General features: G+C 44.9%; 1 protein-coding gene across 1 annotated transcript in view; it reads left to right on the top strand.

Annotated features, from left to right (window-relative positions):
* Positions 1 to 17,931, top strand: part of myo15b (myosin XVB) — a gene marked incomplete at its 3' end in the record, with an annotated part of 38,745 nt that overhangs the window by 19,097 nt on the left and 1,717 nt on the right. The window contains exons 26-64 of the mRNA XM_079372342.1: positions 1,203 to 1,265; positions 1,364 to 1,421; positions 1,523 to 1,647; positions 2,534 to 2,629; positions 2,721 to 2,956; positions 3,311 to 3,480; positions 3,566 to 3,638; positions 3,732 to 3,914; positions 4,148 to 4,257; positions 5,124 to 5,191; positions 5,453 to 5,525; positions 5,629 to 5,661; positions 5,833 to 5,880; positions 6,067 to 6,170; positions 6,245 to 6,487; positions 7,129 to 7,207; positions 7,393 to 7,521; positions 7,610 to 7,757; positions 8,583 to 8,673; positions 8,759 to 9,053; positions 9,131 to 9,246; positions 9,766 to 9,825; positions 9,930 to 10,005; positions 10,498 to 10,616; positions 11,017 to 11,132; positions 11,506 to 11,647; positions 11,745 to 11,856; positions 12,293 to 12,599; positions 12,950 to 13,013; positions 14,438 to 14,510; positions 14,600 to 14,676; positions 14,764 to 14,840; positions 15,454 to 15,584; positions 15,696 to 15,790; positions 15,871 to 15,948; positions 16,043 to 16,139; positions 16,249 to 16,397; positions 16,728 to 16,858; positions 17,885 to 17,931. The exon at positions 17,885 to 17,931 is cut by the window's right edge and continues 87 nt beyond it. Of these exons, the coding sequence (XP_079228468.1) occupies positions 1,203 to 1,265; positions 1,364 to 1,421; positions 1,523 to 1,647; positions 2,534 to 2,629; positions 2,721 to 2,956; positions 3,311 to 3,480; positions 3,566 to 3,638; positions 3,732 to 3,914; positions 4,148 to 4,257; positions 5,124 to 5,191; positions 5,453 to 5,525; positions 5,629 to 5,661; positions 5,833 to 5,880; positions 6,067 to 6,170; positions 6,245 to 6,487; positions 7,129 to 7,207; positions 7,393 to 7,521; positions 7,610 to 7,757; positions 8,583 to 8,673; positions 8,759 to 9,053; positions 9,131 to 9,246; positions 9,766 to 9,825; positions 9,930 to 10,005; positions 10,498 to 10,616; positions 11,017 to 11,132; positions 11,506 to 11,647; positions 11,745 to 11,856; positions 12,293 to 12,599; positions 12,950 to 13,013; positions 14,438 to 14,510; positions 14,600 to 14,676; positions 14,764 to 14,840; positions 15,454 to 15,584; positions 15,696 to 15,790; positions 15,871 to 15,948; positions 16,043 to 16,139; positions 16,249 to 16,397; positions 16,728 to 16,858; positions 17,885 to 17,931 (4,492 nt within the window). The remainder of the gene's footprint in view (positions 1 to 1,202; positions 1,266 to 1,363; positions 1,422 to 1,522; positions 1,648 to 2,533; positions 2,630 to 2,720; positions 2,957 to 3,310; positions 3,481 to 3,565; positions 3,639 to 3,731; positions 3,915 to 4,147; positions 4,258 to 5,123; positions 5,192 to 5,452; positions 5,526 to 5,628; positions 5,662 to 5,832; positions 5,881 to 6,066; positions 6,171 to 6,244; positions 6,488 to 7,128; positions 7,208 to 7,392; positions 7,522 to 7,609; positions 7,758 to 8,582; positions 8,674 to 8,758; positions 9,054 to 9,130; positions 9,247 to 9,765; positions 9,826 to 9,929; positions 10,006 to 10,497; positions 10,617 to 11,016; positions 11,133 to 11,505; positions 11,648 to 11,744; positions 11,857 to 12,292; positions 12,600 to 12,949; positions 13,014 to 14,437; positions 14,511 to 14,599; positions 14,677 to 14,763; positions 14,841 to 15,453; positions 15,585 to 15,695; positions 15,791 to 15,870; positions 15,949 to 16,042; positions 16,140 to 16,248; positions 16,398 to 16,727; positions 16,859 to 17,884) is intronic.

The raw sequence follows: 17,931 nt of genomic DNA, 5'->3' as shown, positions 1-17,931 counted from the left end.
TATAAGAGGGGCCGCCCTGGTTCATGAACTAAAAGAGGGTCTGAGTCCTGGTTCATGAAGTAAAAGAGGGTCTGAGTCCTGGTTCATGAAGTAAAAGAGGGTCTGAGTCCTGGTTCATGAACTATAAGAGGGTCTGAGTCCTGGTTCATGAACTATAAGAGGGTCTGAGTCCTGGATCATGAACTAAAAGAGGGTCTAAGTCCTGGTTCATGAACTATAAGAGGGTCTGAGTCCTGGTTCATGAAGTAAAAGAGGGTCTGAGTCCTGGTTCATGAGACAGTTTGAGACAGTTTGAAATCATGACAAAAGAGTTCTTGAAAAGTTTGAAAAATCATGAGATGATTTTAAAGTGAGTCGAACTGAAGCTCGATTCTGGAGGGTGTGTTTTAATTCCATTTGTGACACATTGTTTGCCTTTGCACGGTCGATGATTAAAAAGGTCGATCAGGGTTTGGCTGCCTGTGTAAATGTCGAGAACTATTCTTTAGAATTATTTGATATATTTGATCCTTGAAGTGAGGCATAAAAGAAAAGTATTTGCTGTATAAATATGTGTTCACACCCACGTTGATTTACACCGTTGTTTGTTTTTGATTTTGTCACGTTACGTATTTGCAGTGTGTTTAATGTTAAGGGAGTTGTTTCCCCTTTTTTTCTGCATGTTTGTTTTGCTGCACGTCAGCCATTGCATTTGATTTTGAACCAGACCAGAGAAGGTAGGCGGGGCTTTGAAGGCCGTTTTGGACGCCCCTGGGTTTGTCAGACAAGAGAGCAGTTATCAGGTCTCTGTGTAAGAATGTGGACTGCAGTACCCATTTTAAACACTAGGGGTCTCGGAGAACAGCCTTTGTGCCCACCGTTTTAAGCTGAAAACAAACTACAGACGTGGAATACAGTCATACAAACATTTACACACGTCACGCTGAGCTTCCATGTTATCATCTTTGAGTGATGCTGGAGTTTCCTCCCTTCGGAAAGCCGTAAACTTCCTGATAAAAAACAGTCTCTGGACCTTGTTCAACTGTTGTAATGAACAAGGTGGGGCTTCAGGCCAGTGGGTGTTACCTGACTATAAAACTGGACGTGTGTCTAAGAATAGGTCAGATTGAACACACTTGCTTTGGCAGGTGAGAGAGTGTTTTTAATGTACATGGATAAGAATTAGAGATCAGCACAAGACTGACTGACTGTTGTTATTTCAGGAATTTCACGAGAAGAACAAAGTAAAGGCAGTGACGAAGAAACATTTTGTTTCTCCAGGAATGGTAAGGGCTTTAAATCATTTGGTGGATTTTGAAGAGCTTTCTGTTTCTGTTGATTTTTAAAACAATCTCTTCATCTCATTTTTTTTTTCCACCGGCAGGATGTGGGGATGTTGGAGATCCCCGCCGAGCTGTCGGCCAGACTTCACAGTGCGGCAGGTAAACTTTCCAAACAAACACGTTCAGAGAAATCAACGTTGCACAACACTGTTTTACTGCGCCGTCACGTTTGTGATTGTTGTTCCGTCTGTGTCCAGCAGGGAGGCCGCCCAGGTCTGGAGTCACAGTGGGGGGACCTCCACAGGCCAAGGCAGAACACAGACTCACTCTGCCTCTGGATATAGACAGATACCCGTTCTCTCGCTATGCCAAGTCCGTACTGAAGGTGAGCACAGGAACACGGCTTTTAATAAAGTCCTGGTTTATTCCACTATAAAATAATGTGCAATATTCCACATTGCAAAAAAAAAAAAGAACAAATTTGTTGTTTAGAAAAGAAGAAAATTGGCCTCTTAGTCTTTCTGTTGTGATTCTTGTTATAAGTTCTTTAAAGGTGTTTCTGAAATATTTAAACATTAGTCCTTTTTAAACGCAGGGTCGGTTATTTTCAAAAACTAGCATGATTTTGAAAGTAGCATTCTCTCCGTTCTCCGTCTTCACCTGCTTCCCTCTGAAGCCACGCCCCTCACTTACATGCACTGACGTGATTGGTCCAGAAGCGGACCTCAGCTTGTGCTTTGAGTGTGGGCTCGTGCACACATGGGGTAGAGAGACTTGATTGGTTTATAAAACGTGGTCGAAGTTTTAACGAGTTTACAAACTGCTACAGATTTTTTTTTTTTTTTTTTTTTTCTCTTTCAGACCACGTGAGTTATTAAATACTGTCAGGACAAAAAGACAATTTCAACCAAAATTTTAAAAAGTAGATCTGAAGAAAATGACCTAACCTGCCTTTAATTTGTCTATATTCAAAAGCAACACCATGAAACTCTTCCGCCTTTAAACAGACGTTTAAAAAGTGTATTTACAGTAACAGCAGAATATCTCATGTCACAGCATGTGGCTTTAAGGCACTACAGTAGTTCACACAGCAGCCATCTCTGTACTGTTTGATACAACAGGAAGAGGACGATTACAGAGTGCCTAAACGTCCCTGCAGATATTATTCATTCATCCATTTTACACCTAAAGTGGTCGTTTTATATGTTTGTAACCGAACTGTACCAAAACTGATTCAGCATGTATTAAATGACCCTCTCTCATGTTTGCAGGACACATGGTGCCAGCCTCAGGGGAACCCCCTCCGGAGGCCCCTCACCGCTCTGGAGCCTGAAGATGCCAGAACCGCCCTGGAGATTTACAAACTGGTACAGGACACGGATTGATTCCATGAGGTTGTTTCGTTCTCCTTTAGTTTCGCTGAGTGGTTGATTGTTGTTTCCCCCGTTTCGTCCTCAGATCATGCGGTTCACAGGTGAGTCCGACCTCAGCAGGTGGCAGGAACAGATGCTGGGTAACTACATCGTGGAGAAGGGACAGAGCAGGCCGGCCTTGAGGGACGAGATCCTGGCCCAGCTGGCCTACCACACGTGGGGCCTGCAGGAGGACCAGGTCGGTCTGAGGGGCTGGTTGCTGCTCGCCTGCTGCCTCAGTGCCTTCACCCCCTCTCCAACTCTGGACAAACCCCTGCTCAAGTAGGTGCAACGCTTTGGTTCAACTTCCTGAACACACACAGAGCTGCATAAAGTCAAAAGCTTTAAAATCAAACTCCTGAAGAGCTGCACGTGTGAACACAAACAGACTCGTGTTTCAGCTGGAGCATCTCCTGCCTGCCTCTGTACTCGTATTTTATCCACATGAGTTTTGAGTGAGCGCAGCAGCAGGATATTATCCGGAGAATTCACCTCTGCACTCAAGCGGTGTGCATCGATTAATTAAAGCATCGTTTAGCAGACTGTTGCGTCGCCCGCTACTTCTGCTTTGTCATTTTTGCGTCATGTTGTTTCTGTTCTTTGAAGAACACTCAGTCTTCAGTGTTCCCCGCGCAGGTACGTGTCTGATCACGGTCCAGGGGAGTACCGCTCACTGTGCCAACACAAACTGCTGACTTCTCTGCAGCTCCCCGCTCCCACTGCCCGAACTTACCCCCCAACCGAGCTGGAGTGGACCAGCAACCAAAGGAAGGGTGCCATGATGCTGGACGTACACACGTTCAACGGTGAGACAAATCAACCCCTCGTCAAACTGTCGATGAGTCCGCGGTGAAAGAATCAGCAGGTGTAAACATCTGAATGTGTTCTCAGATGAACAGCTGAAAACTGAAGTGGAGTCCTGGACCACAGGAGAGCAGCTGGCCTCATGGCTGCTTCACTTCAGGTACCTCACCCCTCCTGAACATGAACGTGCTAACATGTCCATATCTCCTGTTTCTCGAGCTGCAGTTTTACGTCTTGTGTTCTTGTGTCTCAGAGGCGTGTCGGAGGCGGCGCAGGGCTGGTCGGTGTCTCTCCTGACCGATGACGGCTGGTCTGACCTGGCCGGTTCGGACTTCGTCATGGATCTTCTGGCCGGAGCTGAAGCGGAAGTTCTGCCGCCACCCGGGACCCCTACCTCCTCGAACTCTGACTACCTGTTCAGCAGCCAGGGAGACAGGTGAAGAAGTGAACAAGAGTCTAACATGTTCCAGCTGATCAAGATCAGTCTGCGAAGCCTCTTCCTGAGCAGCTTTGTGCAGAAAGCAGCAGCATTAGAATCAAATAAAAAGTGTAAATGTTTACAGAATAGAATGAAATCAAATTCTCAAAGAGTCAATACTCGCACACAGTGGAGCAGATTTATGACCAGTGAGAGCGTATTTACATCTCTGTGTGTCTTTTTAAATCCAGGATGCCATCTTCAGATATGGATGACTTCATCCCACCCGCCCCTCCCATGCAGGCTCCTGGTCTGCCTCCGTATGAGGGAAACGCCTGGGCCAGAAATTATCCACAAGAAGGTAGATAAATAAATAAAATTTATTATTAGATGTTATGCTCCAAAAAGAGTCCAAGTCTGTTCCTCCAACAGCTGCTGAAACCTGCTGTCACTTCATCCTCCTGACCTCGAAAAGAAGTGCAGCAAAGTGGATGAAAGCCCCCCCAAGAGTTTGTCTTTTTTATGGGTCAAATTATATTATTTTTTTTTGCAATTCATACCTTTCAATCACGTGACAGCAACCGAGGCTTTGAGGCTAAAAAAATTATTCCCCTTACGCCGCTGCTAGGATGGAAAAGTCTCCAGAAGGATGAGCAGCTTTATGTGTTTTCAATGTGTCTGGGTCGATGATGCTGCAGGAGCATTTTCCTGTCTCACATGGGATACTGTAGAACTACAAGCCGGGCTCATCTACTCGTCGACGAGTGCGTCCAATTAAACAATGATTGTGTTTTGTTTAAAAAAAAAATATCTCACCCGCTGCTCTGTGCACAAACACACCTCACACCGGCCGACGTCGTGAAACGGACTGTTTGGACCTCAGGCTCAAACGTGATCATGTGACTTTCAGCTGTTTCATCTGAAGACGTGAAGCGTCTTTAACGTCAGAGACTCTGTCCGTACTGCAGTGACTTCACTTTTATTCATTTACCTCCTGTTAATACCAGTCCACGCACGTGTTGTTGCTGCTGTTGTTTTTATGAAATGCACATCTTTGCAGAGCATCTTGAACATTTTGTAAATCTGTACTTTTATTTTTAGCCTTTATATTTTTGTATATATCTTTAAAGTCTTTTAGCATGCAGCTGGTTCAGAGAGAAACTTATTCTTGATTTTTTCTGTACATGTTGATAAAGATGACCTTTTTCTGTTCTCTGCTGTTTGCAGGCCGTGGTCGACAAATGGATGCCTACGTGGACGACTTGTTCGACCCTGTTCTGGACCAAGGACCTCCAGTCAGTCACATTTCTCTTCTTTTTTTATCAGCGGAGTGAAAGTATTAAAGTTTGATCTGGTTGGAGGGTTGAGCATGCTCAGACGTCTCTGCTGGATTGTGTGTCTCTGGTTCTGGATCCTATTACTGAGTGTGTGTGTGTGTGTGTGTGTGTGTGTGTGTGTGTGTGTGTGTGTGTGTGTGTGTGTGTGTGTGTGTGTGTGTGTGTGTGTGTGTGTGTGTGTGTGTGTGTGTGTGTGTGTGTGTGTGTGTGTGTGTTAAGGACATGGATAGAGTAGCCATGCTGCACCGCAGGATGAGAGGAGGAGGAGGGATTGGACCCATGTACGGAGCTGGTAAGAAAACGGATCAACACGGATCACGCCGTGTTGATCATAATTCTTTTGAAGTTAAATTTTGATGTCGACGGTGATGAGGATGTGAACTCTGTGATTTCAGGTGTACCAATGACGATGCCAAGTTATCCCATGGGTGAGAACGGACTTCTGTGTTCACATGTATTAACCCCATGTGTATGACATGTGTTGAATTTAATATCTGAAACTTTTAGAAGCATTAAAACTTAAAAAAAACAAAAAAGTGTTTTAAAAAGAAGTGACAATCTTTACGTTTTCTACTCTTTGTGTTTTTGTCTCTGCACAGGAATGCCTTCAGTGCCCATGATGCCAACAGCCATGCCAACCATGCCAGGTAATCTCCCATATGTGATGTGCACTTTTAGGGCAGCTGCTCTCCATCCCCCCCCTCCCTTTACACCTCTGTGACAGACGTGTTGAAGGTGAAACGTCGCAGTGATGTGAAGGTTGCACATTGAATATGGCTTCTGTGAAACGCAGAGTTTGAGTCGTTGGTAAAAAAGATTTTTTATCCACACAGCTATGATGATGCCTCAGACTCCGATGGCTGCCGCTCCTGTTGCTGACCCCATGCAGATGGCTGCAACACAGCAGGCTCTCATCAACCAGCAGGCCCTCCTCATGGTAACGAAAGACTCGCATGGTAAACACATCGTCTCCCTGTCTCCGGCTAACCCGTCCTGTTAAATCCTCCTCAGGCGCAGCAGATGACCATGCAGGCCATGACTCTGTCCCAGCAGCAGACGCAGGAGCAGCAGAGGAAGCAGAAGAAGGAGGAGAAGCAGAAGAAGGAGGAGAAGGAGGAGAAGCTGCGCAGGCGTCCATCAGAGCGGAGGTCAAGGCAACGCTCACCGTCCCCTCCATCTCCCTCGCCCCCACCTGCCCGACCCAAAGCTCCCGCTCCTCAGCGCAAGTTCAGCCAGAGGAAGCCGGAGCCAGAGGTAGGGAGGTTTTTTAAAAACACTTTTTCTGGAGCATTCCTTCTCTGATGTCCACCAGCTGTCAGTGCAGTTCATGCATGTTTAGCTCACAGACTGTAAAGACTCTAAACGAACACGCCAACGTAGATGTCTCCACATGTTTCGTCCCTGGCAGCCTGCAGGATAAGACTCTGCTGAGTGCAAAAAGACAAGTCAACAAGTCATTTCACAAATCACAATACGTGATGAAGCAGCCAAAGTTTCTGTTTACCAAGTCGCTACAACCAAGGCATCATTTGCTAAACGGTCGAGCCACAAACTACCTTCACAGACTCATGAGACCTGTGCATGCAGCAGTGAATACCTCAATAGAAAGGTTATATTGAATAATTGAAGTGATACATGTGCACACATATAAATCATAAGTCAAAACAGCGCGACATTCGGCTGAAATATAAAAAGGTGGTGAAATGATGAGCCGACTCTTCTTGGTGAGCTGAGCCAAAAGATCAGTAAACTCCCATCACACCTCCACAGTCGTGTTAATACATGAGAAACTATCCACATGTCCAAGAGAGACGAATGAAAACAAAACCCCAGACCTGACTGTGGATCTGATCTCTTCATGAGCTTTGTTCATATTTGAAATATTTCCTTCACAGCCAGAAAGAGAAGTGGACTTGCCAGACCCAGAGGACGATCTGTCTTTCAGAGAGAAGAGGGATTACTTCCAGAAGATCGGTGAGTAGAGACGCAGGTGATAGCATGAATCAGTCCTACCTCAGCTCACCTGTCAGGTTCAGTGTTAAAGCTAGCGACAGGGGCAGCCTAACTTTGTCCCCCACATGGAGCCCTGGAGTTTATCTACTGCTGAAAACCTCTGGACCATGTTTGAGTGTTTGAAACGTTTCTCTCCTGTCGTCCAGGTTCTCAGCCTCCCAGGAAATCAAAAACTACCAAATCTCCACCGGCCCGCAGGAGTCCGCCCAGACAGAAGCCACGATCCCCGCCGTCCCCTCACCCCTCACCCCCACCCACAGCACCAAAACCCGAGGGTGAGCGATGAAAACAAAGATCATGCGTGCTGTTGAGTCGATAAATATGCGTATGGAAACATTAAATACCAGCTTTGATTCTTCACAGTGGTCCGTCTTCGCCCGACTCCCGCCAGAGAAGAGAATCCGACCCCTCCCTCTCCGTCTCAACCGGAGCCCACCTCCAGCATCCGAGAAATCATCAAACTGTACAACAGCAGACCGGCACCAGAACCCAAACCCTTCGAGCCCGTCAGGTCAGTCAGAGCACATCCACTTCTGAACTTCACTTAGTCTTAAATCCCGGTTACACCCTCCCAAATGTGAAACCACAGTAGGAATCAGTTCGTGTCGGAGCAACTTTGTGATGAAGAGACATTTTTTATTTATTTTCTTGCAGGATTGCTTTGCAGGTCAAATGAGGTTGAAATCCAGCTCAAAATACTGCAAATTAAAAAGAGAAGATTTTAATTTACAATTTTACTTCTACTTTTTGGAGATTAAATCAAATCTCTAAAGGTGTACTTGACTGGAGTTGAGCCACAGCCGCTTCACTTCTGCCTCTTCATGGAAACACTAAAGGAGCACGGAGGCTTCTAGTGCGGCACACAGCTGTTTGTTTGACTTTCATGCTGGTGCTCGAATGTGACGTTCTTCCTTTTCAAATTCATCGCCCACTTCTTCCCATGCCGCGCAGAAGTTCGGTTTCACATCCTTCTGGATGTTGGTCTGCGACCGTCACCTGCAGGACTTCCAGCACATAGTCATCGTCAAAGCTCTCCCATGTTTGGGTCTCAGTCTTTGACCAGGTACCTCATAGTCCAACTGAACGTGCAAGACCAAGCAGGAAGGTGCAGCAGGACACACCTGTCAGATTATTTCTGATTATTATTATTTCTCCTGACAGAGAGTTGTTGGTCCAGATCTCCTGAGACTGGTTGTTGTTGTTTAAAATAAATATTAGGTCTGATCCAAATGTAAGATTTGAACAGCAAGTGAAGCTTTGATGCAGCAGATCTGGTGTTCTGTGATTGGTCTGTTTGAACGACACACTGACTTCTGTTGTGTTTGTCATCCTGCAGACATCCTGCACGTCATTTTGTGAAGAAAAGTGACCCCAAACAAGAAGCTCTGGACAAACTGAAAAACAAAGCACCAGTGCAGCAGCAGAAGGTCAGGAGAGCTCCAAACACAGACTCAAGGAACATGTTCATTTTTCTGCTTGAAGGTTAAACTTTTCCTCTGATTGCTGCCTTAGAAACAGTGGGCGCCTCCTCCACCAGTCGCCAAGCCTCTTTACAGGCCCCCCTCCGATCGTTCCCCGCCCCCCTCCAACAGCGGCCCCCGTGTCATCTCCGACACCATGAGGCAGAAGCAGCGCTACCTGCAGGACCTGTTCCGCCCCCAGCCGCCTCCACCTGACTCTCCGCCTGACTCTTCACCTGCACGCTCTCCTCCTCCTCCTTCTCCTTCTCCTCCACCGCCACCTCGACAGCCGGCACCTGTCCTCCAGAACATCCCGGAGCCCCCGCCCATGGCTGCACCGTCTCTATGTGGGTACCCTGCATGTCTCGTACGGTGTGACCTCAGAGCGATGTGACGCCTGAGACCTTTCTGTCTTCTTTAATAGACGCAGAAGAGTTTCCGGAGGAGGACGCCGGCGTTCGCTCACAGCTACACCATTTCTCTCCGAGCGTTTACATGTCCAACTCCAACATGCCGGGAAAACTGTTCCTGAGAAAAGAAGTAAGACCGACACAAAGTCGACACACAAGAGTTTTAATGATGTGACATCAGACGAGCCGCCTCCTCATTTTACTGCAGGGGGACGACCGCTCTTCTGACATTCACCATGAATTTACATAAAGGCCTTATTTTAAATGTGTTTTTGGAAACTTTCCATGTTTATTTATTTATTTATTCTAATTTAAAAATTCAGGTTTACACTGTTATTTTCGGGACATGCTCCTCACACACACAGCCTCGAATCACACACACACTCACCAGCAGGACTGAGCTGCTACATACTGCTATGCAGGGAGCGCACCAGAACAGTCCAGGGATTCTGTGCTCGCTTGCTCAACGGCACCTTGGCAGTGCTCCTCTCAAGCTACCAGACCAACTTTCGTATTTTAGTCCATACTGGGACTTGAGCTGGCAACCCCAACCCGAGTCCCTACGGACTGAGCTACTGTCGCCTCCACATGACTGTAATGAAAATGGAAATAATGTCTTTTAATGTGTTTTTTCTTTTTGTCCTTTTAGGTGTTTTACCCCAAAGAGATGTTCAACCGGCCCTACATCCTCAACCTGCTGTGTGAGCAGGTGCGTGTCATCATGTTTAAATAGTCTCAGGCATGCTGCAGGATCGAGTTTCATCACCAAGACATTCAAATCAAACCCGTCTCAGTGTGTTTGTGTTCTTCCAGATCATGAGGGACACATACTCTGACAGCTGTGAGAGGATCAGCAGAGAGGAGAGGAGGAAGATGAAGGACCTGCTGGGTGAGAGTTTTGATCAACTGTTACAGACTGAAGGGACACGTAGTCAAGACCACAAAGACAAGAGGGGGGGGGGGGCTGGTCGCTCGTTTAGACCGTAACACTGGGAGGGTTGCAGCCGTACTTTGGGGCGAGACAAATCCCCCAAAGCTGTTTTAGAAAGGCCTGTTGGGAAGAAGACAGCAGTGGGAGTCTTGACTGGTCTGCATTTAAAATCTGGAGTCTTCCCAGTCTGAGAAGAGCAAAAATGCTTTCCATGCTGAGACTTTGAGAAAGTGGTCTCGAGTCCGGTCTTGAGACTGAGACCGATTCGGACAACACTACGTCCTTCTCCCTCACCTGTCAACACTAAGTAACAGGACAGTGCCCAGAGGAGATTCTGCTGAGTCATGTTTTGAAGGCTCGGCTGACAGAGCTGCTGGATGTCATGAACTTTGAAGTGTCAACAGGCAGATACGTGAATAACACATCGAATTTTTTTCTATTCCATCTTAGCGACCTTCAATGTGGGAACAACTATCAGCACCATCGAGAACGACCTCATGAAGAAGAGGATCGTCATCGCTGCTCGAGACAACTGGGCGAACTACTTCACCCGCCTGTTCCCAGTCAGGGTGAGCGCACAGAAATAACACAGGATGATGTGAAACTCAGTTCTCCCTGAACGTGGCTGCCGAAGTGCCGACGGGAGGAAATGATGCACCTACATTTTTAGTTTGTTTTGTCTGTAGAATCAAGCTGTCTGATGCTTCTTTAATTCCTTTATAAACTGTGTATTTCCACTAAGTCTTTATCTTATGTTAAAAAATATAATAATGTTTTTTTAGTGCTTTCACACATGCACAAAACTCCTGAAGTTTTCCAGGCTGAGCTGCATGTGCGGATGCAAACGGCCTCAGCCTCCTCGTAGTTTGTCAATCAAAAGGAAATAATCAGCTCCACAAAGTGGTGACCTTTAATCAATGCAATGATTCATGCGTCTCCATGCATTCTGTTCTGTTTGTGCTGTTTCAGTTGGACAGTGGGGACGCTCACACGTTGGGCGTGTCTCATCGTGGCATTCGTCTCCTAAAGGTGGTCAGAGCTTCAGGCGTCAACCCCAAACACCTCCATCAGCTCAGGAGCTACAGGTGAGCACAAACCGCCCTGAAGGGTCCCCATGTGTCATTCTGCTTTATTGGATCTGTGAAAAGCAGAGTCTGTCAGCGAATGATAGAAAATAAATTATCCTTCTGTTAGTGAAGAAAGAAATAAAGTAAGAAGTAAATAGGGCAAAAAATGACTCTTGTTTTTTACATTCATTTGGAGACAGTAGAGCTCAATGTTCAGAGGTGTTTTAAAGTTAGCTGTCATATAATCTAGATGAGTCTCTGCTTGTTCACTCACGTTTGTGTCCAAGTATTTACTGCAGCAGATCATAGTTTAAAGTCCAGACTCCGACGTATAATCACTCCTCTCAGTTTTAATAAACATGCAGAAATAATGATGGTCTTCATATTTCAGTTTTGCAGAGCTGCTGTCAGTCGACCTGCAGGGAGCCGACCGAGTGCATGTGGAGCTGAAGAGTGAAAACTTGATTCTGCAGTCGTCCAAAGCTCCTCAGATCACGGCCATGATCCGACTCTTCCTGCAGGAAGTCGCCAGGGTATTTCCTCTCGATATGTGACGACCACACTCCTTCTCTTCTCTGATGGTTGGGAGCATCTTTTTTTCTCATGTGACTCTTCCTCTCTGCTCTGAAGGACTCGGGCCACGTGGTCGCTCTCAAGAGTTTTGTGACTGATGATAAAAGTCTGCTCAGCTTCAACAGAGGTGACATCATCAAACTGCAGCCAATGGAAAGACTTCAGCAAGGTACAATAAATATCCAGCTGCAAGACGTGTTTGTTTTCGTTTTCAGACAAAGATGATGATGTTCATGGTTTAACCCTGTGACAGTGTTTTAAAGTGTTTATATATGAAATGATATATCTACGACTCTGGAACATGGAGCCAGTTCCACTGCCCGCTTCCATCGCTGCAACACCTGATAACTGCTCTCATATCTGGCAAACCCAGGGGCGTCCAAAACGGCCTTCAAAGCCCCGCCTACCTTCTCTGGTCCAAACAAATCCAGAGCATTCAGGAGCAGAATCTAAAGACCATATAAAGACCTTCATATGTCAAAGAGCCTCTGTGGAGATGACGTGGGGAACATGAACATGATGACCTTGGCACCTCTCAGTGTCCTGCAGTAAGTCTGTTTCCTTGTGGAAAATCAAACAGATTTTTTTTGTTTATGTTCCTGCAGGTTGGCGTTTTGGCACATTAGCAGGACGCTCTGGTCTCTTCTCTGAAGATCTCACCCAACCGTCTGCGGCCCCCGACTACCACAACCTTCACCTGATGAAAAGAGACGACCTGAGGAAAAGCATGAGGAGCAACAGACCTGTGAGTTCATCCAACGGGCCGCTCACAGCTCCAATCTTCAGACAGACGAGCAGCACTGGAGCAGAGCAGCCCAGCAGACAGGCCTCGCTCCGGGGATCCATCCAGGGATCGGACCAGGAGCTGGAGCTCCTCTCTCCCATGGCTGAGTTTGCAATGAAGTACTTCAGGTATGAAGGGTGAATTATAACTCTGGTTTATTATTAGTCAGGTTCATTTTGGGGGATTTTTTGTGGGATTTGTTAAACTATACATTTTTGGAAAGGTTATGGTATAAGCAGTCAGAAAATCAGTTTTTGCATTTGCCCAGATGTCTATGTGGCGGCCATCTTGGATTTGGAAAAAATGGCTGCCTTGAAACTTTAATTTGTAATATCCAAAAAATGTATAGTTTAATAAAATCCCCCAAAGGTTAAAATCTATATATAATGAACCTGACTTTATGTTGAGATGGTTTCAGTTGGATTCATGAATATTATTTACTCATTTTGTGCATCTATTATTTATTTCTTTATTTCAGAGTGGGGACAAATGGTCAGCAAGAGAATGGAAGGAGATTTTCAGAGGCCGTTAAACACACAGGGGTAAGAGAGTGAAATCCCCCAAACAACACAACTCAGACCACAGTTATAGTACATTAACACGTCTGTATCAAAGTACAACAAGACTGTATCAAACTAAAACCCATCCATCCATCCATATTCATTTGAATATATGTTTGACTTTTTCTGGACCTTTAGGCTCTTGGACTGGTCAGAAGGCCAACACTCACACACACTCATATAGTATATAGTATATATACGATAGTGCAAGATAGTGTGTATAAGTGTGTGTGAGTGTGTAAATGAGAGATTCATAAAGGGACTGTGCAATAAAATCAATGGTGTAGGGAAGTGCAATATAATAATAGGAGAGCAATAAAAATCAGTGCAATAGAATTAATTAATTAATTTCACCTACGGGAGAAAATAAAACATCTAACGAACTAACGAACTAGCTAACTAACGAACTAACTAACTAACTAACTAACTAACTAACTAGCTAGCTAACTAATTAACTAACTAACTAGCTAACTAACTAACTAGCTAGCTAGCTAACTAACTAACGAACTGACTATCTAACTAATTAACTAACTAGCTAGCTAGCTAACTAGCTAGCTAACTAACTAGCTAGCTAACTAATTAACCAACGAACTAGCTAACTAACTAACTAGCTAACTAACTAACGAACTGACTAACTAGCTAACTAGCTAATTAACTAACTAACTAACTAACTAACTAGCTAACTAACTAGCTAGCTAGCTAACTAACTAATTAACTAGCTAGCTAACTAATTAACCAACTAACTAGCTAACTAACTAACTAGCTAGCTAACTAACTAACAAACTGACTAACTAGCTAACTAGCTAACTAACTAATTAACTAACTAACTATCTAGCTAGCTAGCTAACTAACTAATTAACTAACTAACTAACTAGCTAACTAACTAACGAACCAACTAGCTAACTAACTAACTAACTAGCTAGCTAACTAACTAGCTAGATAGCTAGCTAGCTAACTAACCTAAGATGTTCTCAGGAACCTGGATGATTCACATGTCACAAGCATGTCAGAGACGTATTTAACGAGAGAGCAAAAACTATTTAAAATGGATTTACTGAGTCACAGGTGGTCAGTGTAAAAGTTTGAGAACGTTGTCGTCTTATTTCGTAGTTTTTGTCATTTTTAAAAGGATAAAGTCGCTGACCATCTATTGACAGAACTATGAACGAACTTTGCATCGCAGTAATCTAACCTGCTGGAAATAAAGACACAAGCCTTCCTCCTCTGACCTTAGCAGTGTTTGAAAAAGTTTAAAAAGCAGAAGCAGGTTTGAGTTCTTGTTTAACTCTAAGCTGTAAAAGAGAGAGAGAGACTCGAGGGAATTGTCTTCCTGTATATTGTGCATACTGACTGAAACGTCCCTGAAGAAGCTGCAACAAACTGACCTGGTTGTGTTTCTCGTCCAGGCCCCCATAACTGAGTCCCTGATCCTGTACGATGACCCCGAGATCAGTGACCTGTCTGTGCAGTGTTTCAACAGTAAGATCGAAGCAGACGAACCATCACAGCACAAAGCTGGACCTCTGTCACTCTCTCACTCCGTCATCCTCTCATTCCTGTCTCTGCAGACCTGATGCAGTTCATGGGTGACTTACCTTTGAAGAAGAAGAAAACAGAGTCGGACAGTCTGAACCACATCCTGCTGGTCGGTGCTCGCTCAGACTGACTGAATTTATTTTTTGAAGCTTCTGTTTTGATGTGATTTAAAGACTAGTGTCTCTGTTCTGTTCAGTTAGGGAAAGAGAAGGAGCTGCTGAGAGATGAAATCTACTGTCAGGTCATCAAACAAATCACTGACAACCCAACCAAGTGAGTGTGCGACACTTTGCCATTACATTTCCAACACTCTCTTTATATTAAATGTGTGCTTGTCTCCCTTTAATAACAGACACTGAAGGAGTCTACAGCATCAACATGAAGCTCTTCCACCTTAATTTAGAGTTTTCACAGAACGACCCTGTCCTCTTTTTCACTACGATGTGACTTTGGCAGCAGGTCACAGTTCTCTCGTTAGCTTTCCTGTGCTAGCTCACACAGCAGCCTTCAGCTAAAAGAGAAACCATTGACCGTCCTCATGTTAATTCTCTAAGGACTTTAAAGAAGACGTTTGTCCACAGTCACAATTTGAAATACTTAGAAAATGTCATGCAAACTCTTGCACACTGTGTAAGTCGCAAAAACACACTTTTTATTGGCAAGTAAATCCGTCAGTAAGTCAGACAGTTTTTGCCTGGACATTTTAGGGGAGGCATAACCGCTCCATGTGTTTTAGTTGCAATCAGAGATCTCCTCCATCATTTTGCTTTTTGTAAAATTAAATTAAGTTTTTATGAGTCAAAATAATCACAGAAGGTGGTAAACCCTGAACAGATTTAAAAAAAGGATTCAGAGTGTTTGTTTCATCGATGCATCGTCTCCACAGGGCGACCTGCACGCTCGGCTGGCGGCTGCTCAACCTGGTGACCGGGTTCTTCCCCTGCTCTGGTAACCTGCAGCCGTACGTCACACAACACCTGCAGGTCATCTCTCAGGACTACGACCACCCGTACCAAGGTAGAAGAATGAAAAACAATATGGCCGTGAACGATACCTTTAAACACATGAAGAATATCAGTTATTTAGATGTTTCTGTCTATGAACACCTTTTCTCACATTTACCCTCAGAGATGGCGCCTGTGTGTCTCGGCAACCTTCAGCGCTCTCTCGTTTTCGGCGGTCGCCGTAACGTCCCCTCTCATGTAGAGATGGACGCACTCATGGCAAGTCGACCTACTTTACACTCGTGTTGCATTTCATCCGTTTCACGTATTCAACTTGAGCGTGTGTCGACTCTCCGCAGGCTGGTAAAACTTCTCGCCGCGTTGCCATCGAGCTGCCCGGAGGAGTGAGCATCACCACCAAGATCCGCAGCTTCACTGTGAGATTTATTTCTATAATTCAATCGAGAAGCCGGCGCTCGTTCTGTTCAAGTCTTTGTCTGCTTGGTTGTAAGTTTTCTTTTCTTCCTCTAGGTGGGAGCAGATGTGGTGACGGAGTTCTGTAATAAGATGGGAATCTCAAATCAGGCAGAAATCAAAGAGTTTTCCATCCTCGCCCACAGAAGTCCAGGTAAAGCGAATGTTTCTAGCTGACACTAAAAGCACAGGTCGACTCGAGTTCTGACACTAACAGCTGCTTCATGTGCACACGTGGACATGGCCTGCTCCTCCTCGGTCAGACGGGATGGTGCGTCCCATCCGTGCTGAGGAGTATCTGTTCGACTTCATGCTGGACGACGGCTCCATCTCTTTATCTCTGAGGAGGGTGATGTGGAGGATACCTCTGACCTTCGACAACAACCTCCACACGGACTTTCACTACCAGCAGGTGACCACAGCAGTTCACAAACATTAAGAGCAGTAACACCACTGGTCGAGTATTTATCAGAATCGGTTTTTAGTGTTTATTTACTTACACAAGGAGTTTGTCTTGGTGTAAATAAGGCTCAAATAACAAAGTTTTAAATAGAATGAAAAATAAATAAGAAGCAAATGTGAAATATAAAAAATAATAATGAAAAAATCTACAAAGGGTGCATGAAAGAAAATAAATTTAAAGTCCAGAGAGCGTTAATAAAATGCAAAAAGAAACAGCTTCAGCTTCACATTTACTGACTATAACTGCCTGCTTTATGTTTGTGTCTCTGTCTGCGTGCAGCTCTTGGCTGACTTCCTGAGTGGGCGGCTGATGCTTCCTCTTGCTGCAGATGGTTCCCCTTCTGTCCAGCAGGTGGCAGAGCTGGCAGCGCTGCAGCGTCTGGCTCAGGGGCTGATGGAGTGGCCTTCAAAGTGAGTCAGAGAAACAAACAAACATTCAGGAAAGGGATGTTTTGTACACATTGGCTGTGAAAGACAAAGACACGTCCCACATTGTGTCCCTGAGAGATCGAAGAACAGGGCTGCCATGACACCAGAAATCACATCAGAACCTGTTTCAACACAACGGAAACAAAATACAAATCTGAGGCAGCACATATTGGATCATTTCTTGCATCTCACTTCCAAGAGTTGCAGTCAAACTCTTACACATGGTCTAAATCGCACTGCATTGCAAAGTTTTAAAATGTTGCCAACGTATTTGTGCAACTTAGACTGTCTCCTTTTAAAAAACCCGGTGTTGGAAACTTTTGAGAGGAGACACATTTCTGCATCCTTTTTTAATTTTTTTTTTTAACATTTATCTATTTTGCTTCACAATAGTCGTTTTTAAAAGTTTGTTATTTGCTACTTCAGATAGTTTCAGTCGGCAGCAGTGAATGTTATCACAGCAGGGAATGAGCTTAGTCAAAGTAAGTCCTAATAAAAGTGTTTCATGCAGCGACTAACAGGATTAGATTGTTATATTGAGAGGATATGATGAAAAGTAAAATAAAGGGTTTAAATCAGCTCTATAAGAGGGCGCAGTGGCTGGCTGTGACCTCACAGCGGGAAGGTTCCTGGTTCAAATCCCCATCAGACATGGAGCCTTTTGGTGTGGAGTTTGCCACAGTCCAAAGACATGCGGGTTAGACTCACTGGTGACTGTAAATGAGCCGCAGGTGGGAATGTGAGTGTGTCTGGTTGTATGTCAGCCCTGTGATTGACAGGTGAACAGTCCAGGGTGCAAACCCCGCCTCTCGCACCGGGGACAGCTGGGGCAACCCTCAACAGGAATGTGGTTTAGATTATGATTGGATGGAGGTTTAAATCAGCATTTGAAATCTATGTATTATTTTTATCCCACATTCTGTAAAAAGGCAGAATTCCCTGTTTAACTTTTTACTGGAGTGATTAACAGGCTGAATTAAATGTGAGTGATTGTTTTATCTCTGCAAGGGAGGAGATTATGGACTACCTGCCCAAACAGGACGGGCTGGAGACCA

This window comes from Symphodus melops (genome assembly GCF_947650265.1).
Source record: "Symphodus melops genome assembly, chromosome: 21".
Classification (NCBI taxonomy): Eukaryota; Metazoa; Chordata; class Actinopteri; order Labriformes; family Labridae; genus Symphodus; species Symphodus melops.
This window is presented reverse-complemented; position numbering and strand designations above follow the sequence as displayed.